At 42.6% G+C, this 12,003-nt stretch overlaps 1 protein-coding gene across 5 annotated transcripts in view; it reads right to left on the bottom strand.

Annotated features, from left to right (window-relative positions):
• Window positions 1-12,003, bottom strand: part of LOC142916604 (uncharacterized) — a 37,205-nt gene that overhangs the window by 22,907 nt on the left and 2,295 nt on the right. For 4 of the 5 annotated variants that reach the window (XM_076061747.1, XM_076061743.1, XM_076061746.1 and 1 more), the window contains exons 4-14: window positions 11,337-11,404; window positions 8,472-8,545; window positions 8,233-8,297; window positions 8,038-8,107; window positions 6,137-6,210; window positions 5,016-5,124; window positions 4,316-4,410; window positions 3,173-3,342; window positions 1,350-1,417; window positions 1,125-1,177; window positions 296-409 (exon numbers count right to left, since the gene is read on the bottom strand). In XM_076061747.1, coding sequence (XP_075917862.1) covers window positions 296-409; window positions 1,125-1,177; window positions 1,350-1,417; window positions 3,173-3,342; window positions 4,316-4,410; window positions 5,016-5,124; window positions 6,137-6,210; window positions 8,038-8,107; window positions 8,233-8,297; window positions 8,472-8,545; window positions 11,337-11,404 — 960 coding nt within the window. The remainder of the gene's footprint in view (window positions 1-295; window positions 410-1,124; window positions 1,178-1,349; window positions 1,418-3,172; window positions 3,343-4,315; window positions 4,411-5,015; window positions 5,125-6,136; window positions 6,211-8,037; window positions 8,108-8,232; window positions 8,298-8,471; window positions 8,546-11,336; window positions 11,405-12,003) is intronic. The other variant, XM_076061745.1, reaches the window with a different exon arrangement.

Below are 12,003 nucleotides of genomic sequence, written 5' to 3'. Positions count from 1 at the left end.
CGTGGCCAACAATCTCCGAGCAGAACTCTCACGTGAAAGAGAAAAAGAGCTCAAGGCTTGGGTGAGGTTTCACTGAATAAATAAATGGCACTCTTATTAGTTTCAGCGTCAACTGCTTTTTGTTGTGTTTAGTTTGATGTCCTTCAACCCCCGCACCTCCCGATTATCATGCTCGGCTACGTACGGCGCGAAAGAAGTTCAACGTGCACACACATTATGCTCGGTGCGTTATTTTTTTTTTACCAAGACTGAAAACGGAGGTAAAAAAAACATTTGTCAACTTCTTTCCGCAAACCTCTTTCAGGTGCTTTATCTGCTCCCTGCAATCCGCCAACTCTGCCGCTGAGTTGTTGCGCGCTTGCTCGTGCCGTCGCTTCAGCGAGTCCATTTCAGACTCCAAATCCTTGATCTGCAAAGTGAACACGGTCATCGCGAACCTTGCAGTCACCGTAAAGACTGCTTGGGTTTGAGATGTTTAAATATTTAAAAAAGTACTTAAAAAAAAACACGCTTTAATGTAATGTGCGCCGTGCTGGTGATGCCAGAACTCCACGACTCCAGGAAGTGGCCCCGAAACTCGCCACAAAGTAAGGGGCCTGTGGCCAATCACAGCCAACGTCAGTTGACAATGAGACCCAAGCCCAAACATAACATATAAAAAATAACGTTTAAATACATAACGTTTAAATACATGAATATAGTATTGTCATCAGTATGACATAAGTATACCAAGTTTGCGGTCGATACCACATTGGGAAGTGGGTTAACATTAAGTTACAAGATTTGAGGATGCAACAGAGTGAGTTAATACAAAGCTCGTGATAAAAAGGGGTTGTTTTAGAAGTGCTGTCAATGTTAATGTCATCACGCGCTGTCTGCTATTTATAAAGTCAACAACACCTGACTCCCACATTCTGCTCTTACAGTATAGCACGTAGACCGGCTTTAGACATTGTTACAATATAATTATTTGCTGTCGTCTTACATCTGAGCCACACTTGCAAGAGAGCTTTTTGGCCCAATGGGCTTTACTTAGGTAATAAACGTATGAACTTCAATTGTAACGTTGAATATTGTCCACTCTTCTGGCTGATATTGTGAAAACGACATTAAAATGTACTCACCAGCGTTTCTTGATGTTTCGCATTGTTATTGTCACTTGCAATTGTCATGTTATCTGAAAATAATAAAGTAATCATATTAATAAAAGGACTATCAATGAATGTTGGACATGATGAAAATATACAATAGACGTTAATAATGTACACACCTGATAGAAGTAAAATGTCGCACATGCGATAAAAAATTAACACTCGCAATGGACATTTACACTCTCAAACGTTGCGTACCTATTTCTGTATTTTTTCCACGAATATTTGTTTCAAGCCTGCTACGAATCTCAGCTTCTTCACTGCACCTGCAAAAAAAACGTAACAAGACATCTGCCTCATTTCATTGTTTAAAAAATGTATAGGCAATGCAGCACACTCTCAATGCAAGACGAAATTCCACCGTGTAGCCTTAACAGACTGTTGGGTCAAGTGCTGCTCGCGGGCATCATTGAAGGCCGGCACGGTACACGAGGGGGTGGGTGGCCAGCACCACGCCCGGCCGCCTTTGTCTCCCCAGTGGCGATGTTGACACACCGCACCAGGTACTCATTTGAGGCCGAGTCGACCAAAGGGATGCCCAGGACCGGTTCAGACAATCGTCACACGAACGTTGTGTCCGTGATGTGCGGCAGAAGCCAGATTAAACGATGCGGAAAACTGCATCAGTGCACAAAATGTAGCGTATTTGTTTTGCTTTACAGATACAACAGTCAGATGTTCTACGGAATGTAGTGCTCATAATAAAGGTTTGTGGGTTAGATCACGTTCTTTATAAATGTGTCGTAACCCTCCACCACCCGACACGGCCAATCAGCAATAAAGTGTCACGTTGACAAAAGACAAATAAATTTTTATTTAAAGCTTTCGTGACTGCAGGGATTCATCTTCTTGGTTCTTTCGGTAAAGTCACCATTACGTAGAAGGGAAACAATTAAATAATAAAAAATATAAAACAATAAAATTCTCACGACGTTTCGACTGCAACACAAGCAATCGTCAGGTGTGAAAACCACAGCAAGAACATTTGAAACGTCGTGATAATTTTATTGTTTTGTATTTTTATTATTTTATTGTTTCTCTTCTAAGTGGTGACTTTACCGAAAGAACCAAGAATATAAAAAGGCAAAATAGTTCACTACTTTAGCCCCACGCCGGTGGTGTTGAAGAGTGAATACACCACAACATTTACAGTTGTAGCGCCTCCTCCTGAGTAGCTCGCAATGTCTGACATTTACAAACTTGAAAACTCGCTAATAACTTAACTGGGGGAAACACAAAGCAATCGTCGCCCCCTACTGCAAAATAATTGCAGACACCTTCTAAACATTAGACCTCCTTTGCCAGTACCAAAATATAATAAAAGGGTTTTTCCACTTTTATTACATTTTGGTACTGGCAAAGGAGGTCTAATGATGTAGATGCTCACCCCGAGCCCTCATTACTTTGATAGTGCATTGTCTTTGAGCTGTGTGACGCCTTTTGGGGTCATGTGGTCGAGCACCAATTGGGTCGAGGCTCAAAAGAAAGCCGTCCCTTGGTGTGGACCAATCAGTTTCAAGGACAATGCATCAGATATGATCATAGTGTGTTTTTTTGTTTGCATTTTTACTGCAGGTATTGTGGTAAATGCAGTAACATGAATCCTTGTAAAAAAAAAGGTTTCAGTTGTGTTGCCAGAAAAAAGTGGAAAAACCCCCTCTCTTATTATTACTGTGGGGCGGTGTTCTCCACCGCAAGCCCAGCGGGCCACCAGCGGCCCCTGGTGGTGTCCTTTAGTGCGGCCCCTGACACACGGCAATACACAGATCTGAAAACACCTCCCCACCACCGTCGTGCTGGTGTCGAACCCAGCGGTTTCAAACGTGTGGCGGCCCTCAAACTTTACGATGTCTTATCGGCGAACCTGCCCACCCTCCCCACCCTCCCTGCCTCTGAAAATTAGTTAAGAACACTGGTGAGGGGCTTCCATGCGTCAACCAGCGTGGTACGTAACAAGAGCGATGTAATGATAACATCTCAGCGCACCCGACTTGCTGTGCTGTAAAAAGTTCACCACTTACCTCTGGCCGGCTGCTTCCGGCAACTCTTCGTTTGCCTTCTCTAGGTTTTGCACAATTACGTTTAGGTCCCGATGTTCGTGTTGCGGCTGGTCACGCGATTGTTGCAGCTCCGTCGTGCTTGTAGTGTGCTCTCGCTCCTCCACTGCAAGACTGCTCTCCGTGTTTTGAATCTTATCATAATACAGCAGTGGCAGAAAACACGTTTAGTCATCACTATTTCTGAAAGTAATATTTCCATTAATACCGCACGAGCTTTACTACCCGGCTTCGCCCGGGACTTGGATTCTTGTCTTGGATTAATTTCACATTCCCTTACATTTCACTGACAAAAAACCCTGGAAAAAAAATTGACACTTGCAAGAAATAAAACAGCCGAAACAAATCAATTTGACACGGATGTTTTTCGCTGACAGAAATTTAACCATAACCCACTTATGCGTAAGGTTCGATTAAGGCAACTCGGGGAGGGAATGACGTGGCGAGCTGAAAATCGTCGCGTTCCCTTAGAAATTCCAGACGGCGTCGGCTGTGCAAATTTCACAACGTCAGAGCTCAGCGTTCTAGAGTTTTTGCTGCTTCGCACACAAACGGATCTTCTGCTTTATATTTAAGAGCGCGCTGAAAATAGTCGCGTTGACGTAGAAAATCGAGACAGCTGTACCGCGCATTTGTGCGGGACACGCGGCCTGCGCGGAGGGTCGGGGGGGGGGGATGTGTGACGTCAGCAGGCACATTGCATAACGCTGCCGCATGCGGGTGACATCACAGATGTGACGTCACCGCTCACTTGTGCAATGTTTTATATCAATTATCGTGCCTCCCCCCCCCCCCCCCCAAATAAAAAAAGTCTATTTTTATACATTTTTCATTGTGTACAGTCTGGAAACTACCCACGTGCAAAATTTCAAGTTTGTTGCATGTTGGGAAGTATGCGATACATTTCGAACAAACGCACACATTCACAAATTTTCCTTTTATATATATAGATGAAGATTAAATCAATGAGGCATTAGACCCGCTACATCTTTCAGATACAGTAAAGAGCTGAGATTTGCAAAAAGGCTACAGAAGACCATTCAGATCAAAATATACAGAAATAGGTACGCAGACAATCTTCTACATAAACATGAATGGATTTGTCACCTGAAGTGTGCTTTCAACTTCCTGACGGCGATCTCTTTCAAGACTGAGGGTATTAATTTCTTCCTGTGCTTGCTCAAGTCGTGTTGGAAAGTTGCCTGTCAATTCGCGTAAAACAAACAAAATTGAGATCAACTTTCGCGGTCAGATGCGCAGACATTTGCCTGCCTACCGCACACATATCCAGGCTGTTGGCAAACGCCCACAATGTTAATGCAAGCACACAGTAAAGGCAACTTTACTGTGTGCTTGTCTCTGTGCTGGCTCGCTCTACTTGGTTGTCTGTGTGTGTGTGTGCGGTCTGTGTTTTGAGTATCAAACTTTACTTGCAATTGAGCAATCTTTTGAAATAGCGTGATCAACCGGACTATGCGTTAATTGTGTTTTGACCGACCATCTGTGTTGCTTTACATGGTTTCCAAATTTTTTTTGGGTAAACCCTGTTTGTCTGGTATGCTTCTCTCTCTGTGTCCCCTGTTGTATCTGTGTTAGTTCCCCCTACTTGGGTGTCTTTATATACATCTGAGGTTATGTGTCTCCCCTCTCTCATAATTTAGCTCTTCTGTACCCGATGATGGCTGCTTGTGCTGCTATTATGTTATTTTATTATTTCTTATTTATACGTGACTTTACTGAAAAAACCAAAGAGTAATCCCTGCAGTCACGAAAGCTTCAAATCAAGTCTGAATGTTAATGCACTCACGCTTTATTCCTTCGAGTCCAGCACAGTTTGAACTGGGATCTTGCAACACGTGAGAGGTCGTTTTGAGTACTTCATTTCTTAACTCCAATAGCTCAGAATTTTCTTTGACCTTAAAGCGAAAGACAGAACGGTGTATGTTGCTAACTCCTGAACAATGCTACGACTACATCATTAGACCTCCTTTGCCAGTACCAAAATATCATAATAGGGGTTTTTTCCCATTTTTTTTCTGGCAACAAAACTGAAACCTTTTTTTACAAGGATTCATGTTATTGCATTAACCACAATACCTGCAGTCAAAATGCAAACAAAACACATACTATGATAATATATGATGCATCGTCCTTGAAACTGATTGGTCCACACCAAGGGACGGCTTTCTTTTGAGCCTCGACCCAATTGGTGCTCGACCAGATGACGTCTTTTGGCGTGTTTTTTGTTTGCATTTTGACTGCAGGTATTGTGGTTAATACAGTGACATGAATCCTTGTAAAAAGGTTTCAGTTTTGTTGCCAGAAAAAAGGGGAAACACCCTATTAAAATAATATGACTGTATACACGAATCTGCTGGGCAAGGCATGCTTTCTGGTTTGCAAGTCATCATTTAATTCAACTAAGTTTTGTTTACGAGAATGAAAAGAACTTGAAAAATCAACGTGAAGAGGTAAAAATGTGTACATCCCATATATTTCGTTGAACAAATGAATGTTGGGCACTAAATACGTTTTAAAGTGGAAATAAGTCACATTTTAGGCATTGTATTGTTATACAGACGTTTGTAAATTGTAAAACCAATGTATTACCCAATGTACAGAATGGCAATAGTAGGCGTTAAAGGCAATAGTTTGGGATAGGAACATGAATACGTCAGTTTTTATTTGAAGGTGATCTTACTCTTCAAAGGATATTTCATGATTGAGAGAGGCATGTCTTTGGGAGCTGAATTTCTTACATTTGAAATCAACAAAGAATATGAGCCTGTATTAGAACAGACCCTTATGTTTGTGCTGTATATACACTAGTTTGTAAAATGTAACACATGACAATTTAATCCAATATTTTGTTCTAAATATGCATTTAAAATGTGAGCAAAAGCGATCAGCTCATGATTTCACACGAACCTGGCTTTCTTTAATCGTCAACTTGATTGTAAAGTCCCACTGCGCTCTTCCCATTTCTTCCACAGCTACTTCCACTGCGTACAACACCCGCATCGTATGTTCAACAAAATATTCTTGGTTCTTTCGGTAAAGTCACGTTGAAGGGAAACAATAAAATAATAAAATATATATAACAATAAAATTCTCACGACGTTTCGACTGTAGCACAAACAGTCATCATCAGGTGTGAAAACCAACGGCAAGAAACATTTGAAAGAAGTGGCGGTTTGTATTCATTTATTTATTTTTAAACGGTGTTTGCATTTATTTATTTTTAAGCGTTGGCACCACGGATAGCGATTTGGCAGTTTGTTTAGATGGACGAGTCCATCTATGTTCGGAAAAGAGGAGGGCGGGGAGACGAAAATTTTATGTATGCTGTCTGAAAGCCAGCATACATCAAATGTCTCTTGCCGTTGGGTTTTCACACCTGATGATGACTGCTTGTGTTACAGTCGAAACGTCGTGAGAATTTTATTGTTTAATATATATTTGTATTATTTTATTGTTTCCCTTCTACGTGGTGACTTTACCGAAAGAACCAAGGATATGAATCGCTGCGGTCGCGAAAGCTTAAAATCAACATTTCAACAAAATAGTTGAGCGCATCAATATTCATCCAGGAAAACCACAACTGTCATTGATCAGCATCGACAGTGCTCTATCCACTGCTCGATGGAGGCCTCCCCAAGCCACCGTCAACCCTCATGGCCTTGCTGCTGCTGCTGCTGCTGCACGCGAGCCGGATCCCATGGCTCCATCTCCGTGGTAGCCGTCCCTCATTTGGCTGCCCAATGTTGTCACCAGCCTCGACATCGACCATCACCCGTTCGAGCGATGTGTACCCGACCAAGCCCAACTTACTTTCACCTTAACACTCGACGCTGCGTGTCTCGAATTTCCGTTCGGTCTCTGATCCTTTTCAATGATCCTTATTTGTGCACTTTTCAGATTTTGTTCCATTCTCACTGTCGAAGTCCAGATTTCTAATCCGCGTGACAAAGCAGGTGATATTCAACGATCGATAACTTCAGTGCCTATTTTTGCAAGTGGAAGGATTCCACACGACCCAGATAACACATTCTCCTGTGGAGGGAGCTGGTAGGAACGTTGGGTTGCCCGGTCAATGGCGGCACCACGTGGTGTATTCCGCAAATATGCCCGACTGTGAGGGCGGGCACAAGCCGGCGTGAGTAGGTTACACGTTGAGTTTTATAAGGGCACCACGGGGTGACCAGCCCCTCCCCACCCAGCCCCACCCCTCCCACCCCCCACCCAGCCCCTCCCTCCCCACCCAGCCCCTCCCTCCCCACCCTCCCCTCTCCACCCAGCCCCACCCCTCCCATTTTTGGATGCACGACGAACGGACGGACACAATAATCCCCTGTGGGCTGGTGGTGTAACCAGGAGGTTGCTACCAGTAAAACTCAAGCTCACACCACTTAAATAATCCCCTGTGGGCTGGTGGTGTAACCAGCAGGTTCCTACCAGTAAGACTCAAGCTCACACCACTTAAATAATCCCCTGTGGGCTGGTGGTCTAACCAGGAGGTTCCTACCAGTAAGACTCAAGCTCACACCACTTAAATAACCCCCTGTGGGCTAGTCCTGTAACCAGGAGGTTCCTACCAGTAAAACTCAAACTCACACCACTTAAAAGCTTTGCACAGCTGGAATCAAGGTGCCCATTTTCTGTACCGCCACTTCACAGCCGAACGGGTTTGTAGTTTACTTACAGGCATGCACCACTGTGCCCAAACAAATATACGATGTATGACTGTTTCAGGACATTGCTGCTCTATATATTTGACAAAACCTTCTTATTACTGAGCTATGCATTGCGTCACCATGCACGAGACTCACCTTTGTCCAACGTAACGTTTTTGTTATTTTGAGTCTTTAAATTTAAATCGCCGAGAGTCACCGCAAATGTCTTTAAAGGAAAATGACAGCAGGGTTTAAGCATAAATATGAAATGTGCACGTGTGCACGTTTATACCATTATACGTTTGTCAAGAAATACAATTAAATTAAAACAAAATAAAAAATGTATCGTACATTTACCTTCGTTTCTTGCTTCCGTGACAAGTTAACATATTCCGTGTTTTCCTTTTCTGCTTCAGCTGTCAATATCACCGTACGCACGTGACCCACGTGAGTCAACGACAAGCAAGTTTAATCACTCAACGTGTTACACCGTCAACGTCCATTATCACCGTAGGCACGTGACACACGTGAGTCAACGACAATCAAGTTTAATCACTAAACGTGTTACACCGTCAATGTTGAGAATGTACCTCTCGTGAATGTTTGTTGCACTGAAGAGGCTTGGCACTTCAGATCGTCACACATCTCCCCGGTGGCACGGATTCTTATGGACACAGGCATATGGCAAAGACAGCGGTCAGAAAACCTTCGTAGAAAAATCTCCACCATTTAAGACAAAGCGCATCGCAGAGATCTCCAAAATCGCAGAGATCTCCAAAATCCTGAATAAACACAAGATCCAGGTCCGATTCAACACAGTACACAAAATCCGTGATTTAGTTCCATCTGTAAAAGATGCTCTTCCAGACATACAGTACCCGGGCGTTTACAAACTAAAGTGCCTCTGTGGTAGTAGCTACATTGGAGAAACCAAAAGACATATCTCGGATCGGATCCGCGAACATAAAGCAGACTTGAAACACGGTAAGACGAACTCCTCTGCCGTGGCAGATCACTGTTACAATTCAGTGGGCTCACATGACATTGACTTCTCCAAGACGGAGGTTCTTTGCAAACCAACTGGCTACCATGAGAGATTCGTTCATGAGGCCATTCACATATACAAGCACAGAGACAATTTCAACCGAGAAGATGGATTCAGGCTCAGTAACCACTGGAAAGATGTGTTAAATCATTTCTGTTCTTAATTAATTGTAATTTTACGATGACCTTCAGACCGCAGCTCTTTCGCCAGCATTGCCTCTTAATACCTCTCACACCACGGTTAATGGTATGGTTTACAACATGGAGTATACTAGGGCTTCGCAGCTGTCTCTCTCCCCCTCCTCTGTTCCGACCATGGACGAACTCGTCCGTCTGAACGGGGCCCGTAGCTATCCGTGGTACGGAAATTTGAGGGTAAGAATCCACCCATTTTTTCGCCATATAGCATTGTGATATATAACGACTTATGGTTGGTAGCTTAGCTGATTGGAGAATATAGAGTTTATTGATAACATGAAGGTAATTTATATTTTAGTTTTTATTGGTTCACTATATAGTACTGTGAATAGCTCAGATGTGTAGTCATTTCTGTGACCAGTCACTAGCAAATCACCCAGTTATTTCAATGCTAAATTCGCCTAGTTATTTCAATGCTAAATTCTCCTGTTTTGATTTGTACTAAGTGCCTCGGTGAATGTGTATGCTCTGACTTCAACGTAACTATTTCTGTAGCAGTTACAAGCGAATGCCTTAATTTAGCTATTTCAATGCTAAATTCTATGCTAATTCCTTTTAACAATGGGTGCCTCTGCGGATGTGTATGCTTTAACTTTTAACATAGCTATTTCTGTGACCAGTCACAAGCTAATCATTCAGCCTTTTCAATGCTACATTTTATGCTAATTCCTTCGTCAAGGCTCTTTGTTCCTCTCACACAGCTTAAAAGCCGTGATCTGAACGTGGCTCTCTCACTCCAGCGCTGTCCTACCAGACAGTCTCGCTCCCTTCACCTGATGAAGGCCGCTTGTGTTGTGGCCGAAACGTCGTGAGAATATTATTGTGTTATTTTATTTTATCAATTTATTATTTTATTCTCATTCTACGTGACTTTACCGAAAGAACCAAAGAAGATGAATCATTGCAGTCACGAAAGCTTTAAATCGAAATATTCTTGGTTCTTTTGGCAAAGTCACGCAGAAGGGAAATAATAAAATAACACAAATTAAACAATACCATACAGAGTCAGAAACCTTTTTTTATCCTGGAGAAACCCGATGAAACCCGACAAAGTGCATTGCAGAGAAGATATTCTCGGTTCAAGAATATGAATCCCTGCAGTCACGAAAGCATTAAATTGCAGAGAAGACGTTGGTGTAATCAAGAAGTTGCTCGTTTGATCTCCTCGCTTGACCTCTGACCTCCACCCAGTAGTCCACCGGACATCTCTGAAATCTACTGGACATTTGTTAAAAAAAGAGCTTCATCGTTCAGAGGGTTTCTCCAGGATAAATAAAGGTTTCTGTATAAATGCGTAACGCCACATTAAGTCGATGTGGCGAGCGTCACGTGTGGCGAGATAAAAGTGTGGCTACTCCCACCGCTTCCAAGACGTCTGGCTTAGCGTGGCAATGTCGGACAACACGCCCTCTAGAGGGGCTTTCCGGAGCTCCGTCTCGTAAGAGTCCTTCCTGCCGAGCAGCGGTGTGAGCAAGGAACTGCAGGGCTGCATCTTCACCCCTTTCTTTCACAATGTGTACGAATGTGATTGTGTGAGCACTGAGAGTGCTGGTAAACATTCAGACAGAATGTATCACTTTTATAACAGGCAGCGGCAACCATTCGCTCGCACAAAGCTGCGTCTGTGGTAATTTGATAGTCACGCCAACTAAACTACACCACCAGTTTTTGTTTTGTTAACACAACACTTTGTGTTTATTGATATAGTCATCCTCTCAGCCGATAAAGGCAACGCTACTGTAATTATGGATAAAGATTCATAGAACAACAAAATCCAGAATCTGCTCAACGATGGAAGTTACTCAAAAATCAAAAATGACCCTACTAATAGCCTAGCGATAAAAACCAACAAGATCATCACAAGTTCGACCTCCCTAATCGACCCAACTAAACGTCCCTCCCTAAAACCTTCTGCTGCAAGACCCCCTAGATTCTATGGTCTTCCCAAGATTCATAAAGGCACCCCACTACGACCCATCGTAGCCACGATCAACTCCCCTACCTATAGACTAGCCCGTTTTCTGTCAGATACCTTGCTGCCTTTCACTGGCCAGACCGCCTCAGTAGTACTTAACTTTATACAATGGTAGATTGTGACGTGTGACCTGACAACTTCCGCTCCCTTCGCGAACGCAATTGTGTCACGCTAGCGTAAGTTTAGGAACCTAACGGAAGACAAAAGAGAAAATTCAAGGGAAATAAATACTTCTTACTTCTCTGTTGATCCTCGTTTGACGTTAATCACGTCTTGAAGTTGAACGCTGACGTCTTCATTTTCAAGCTAAAAGGAAACACAACACACACCGAGGTGACACATACCGTTTCAACAAAGTTTCGATTTAAAGCTCTCCGTGCCTGCAGGGATTCACCTTCTTGGTTCTTTCGGTAAAGTCACCACCACGTAGAATGGAAACAATAAAATAATAAAAATAAAACGTAATAAAATAAAATTAACGACGACATTTCGGTCTCCACAAGGAAGGCTACTTGCATTGTGGCCGAAAACGTCGTGAGAATTTTATTTTATTGTTTTATTTTTATTATTTTATTTCCATTCTACGTGGTGATTTTACCGAAAGAACCAAGGAGATTGAACATAAATTTTGATTTAAAGCTTTCGTGCCTGCAGGGATTCATATTCTTGGTTCTTTCGGTAAAGTCACCACCACGTAGAAGGGAAACAATAAAATAAAAAAATATAAAAAATAAAATTCTCACAACGTTTCGACTGCAACACAAGCAATCATCATCAGGTGTGAAAAATGTTCTTGCTGTGGTTTTCCCACCTGACGATGATTGCCTGTGTTGCAGTCGAAACGTCGTGAGAATTTTATTGTTTTATATTTTTATTATTTTGTTTCCCGTCTTTTAGCATTGCTT

Source organism: Petromyzon marinus, unplaced genomic scaffold (assembly GCF_048934315.1).
Source record: "Petromyzon marinus isolate PM22_M1 ecotype Great Lakes invasive population unplaced genomic scaffold, UKy_Petmar_22M1.pri1.0 PM_G_Scaffold_4, whole genome shotgun sequence".
NCBI lineage: Eukaryota > Metazoa > Chordata > Hyperoartia > Petromyzontiformes > Petromyzontidae > Petromyzon > Petromyzon marinus.
This window is presented reverse-complemented; position numbering and strand designations above follow the sequence as displayed.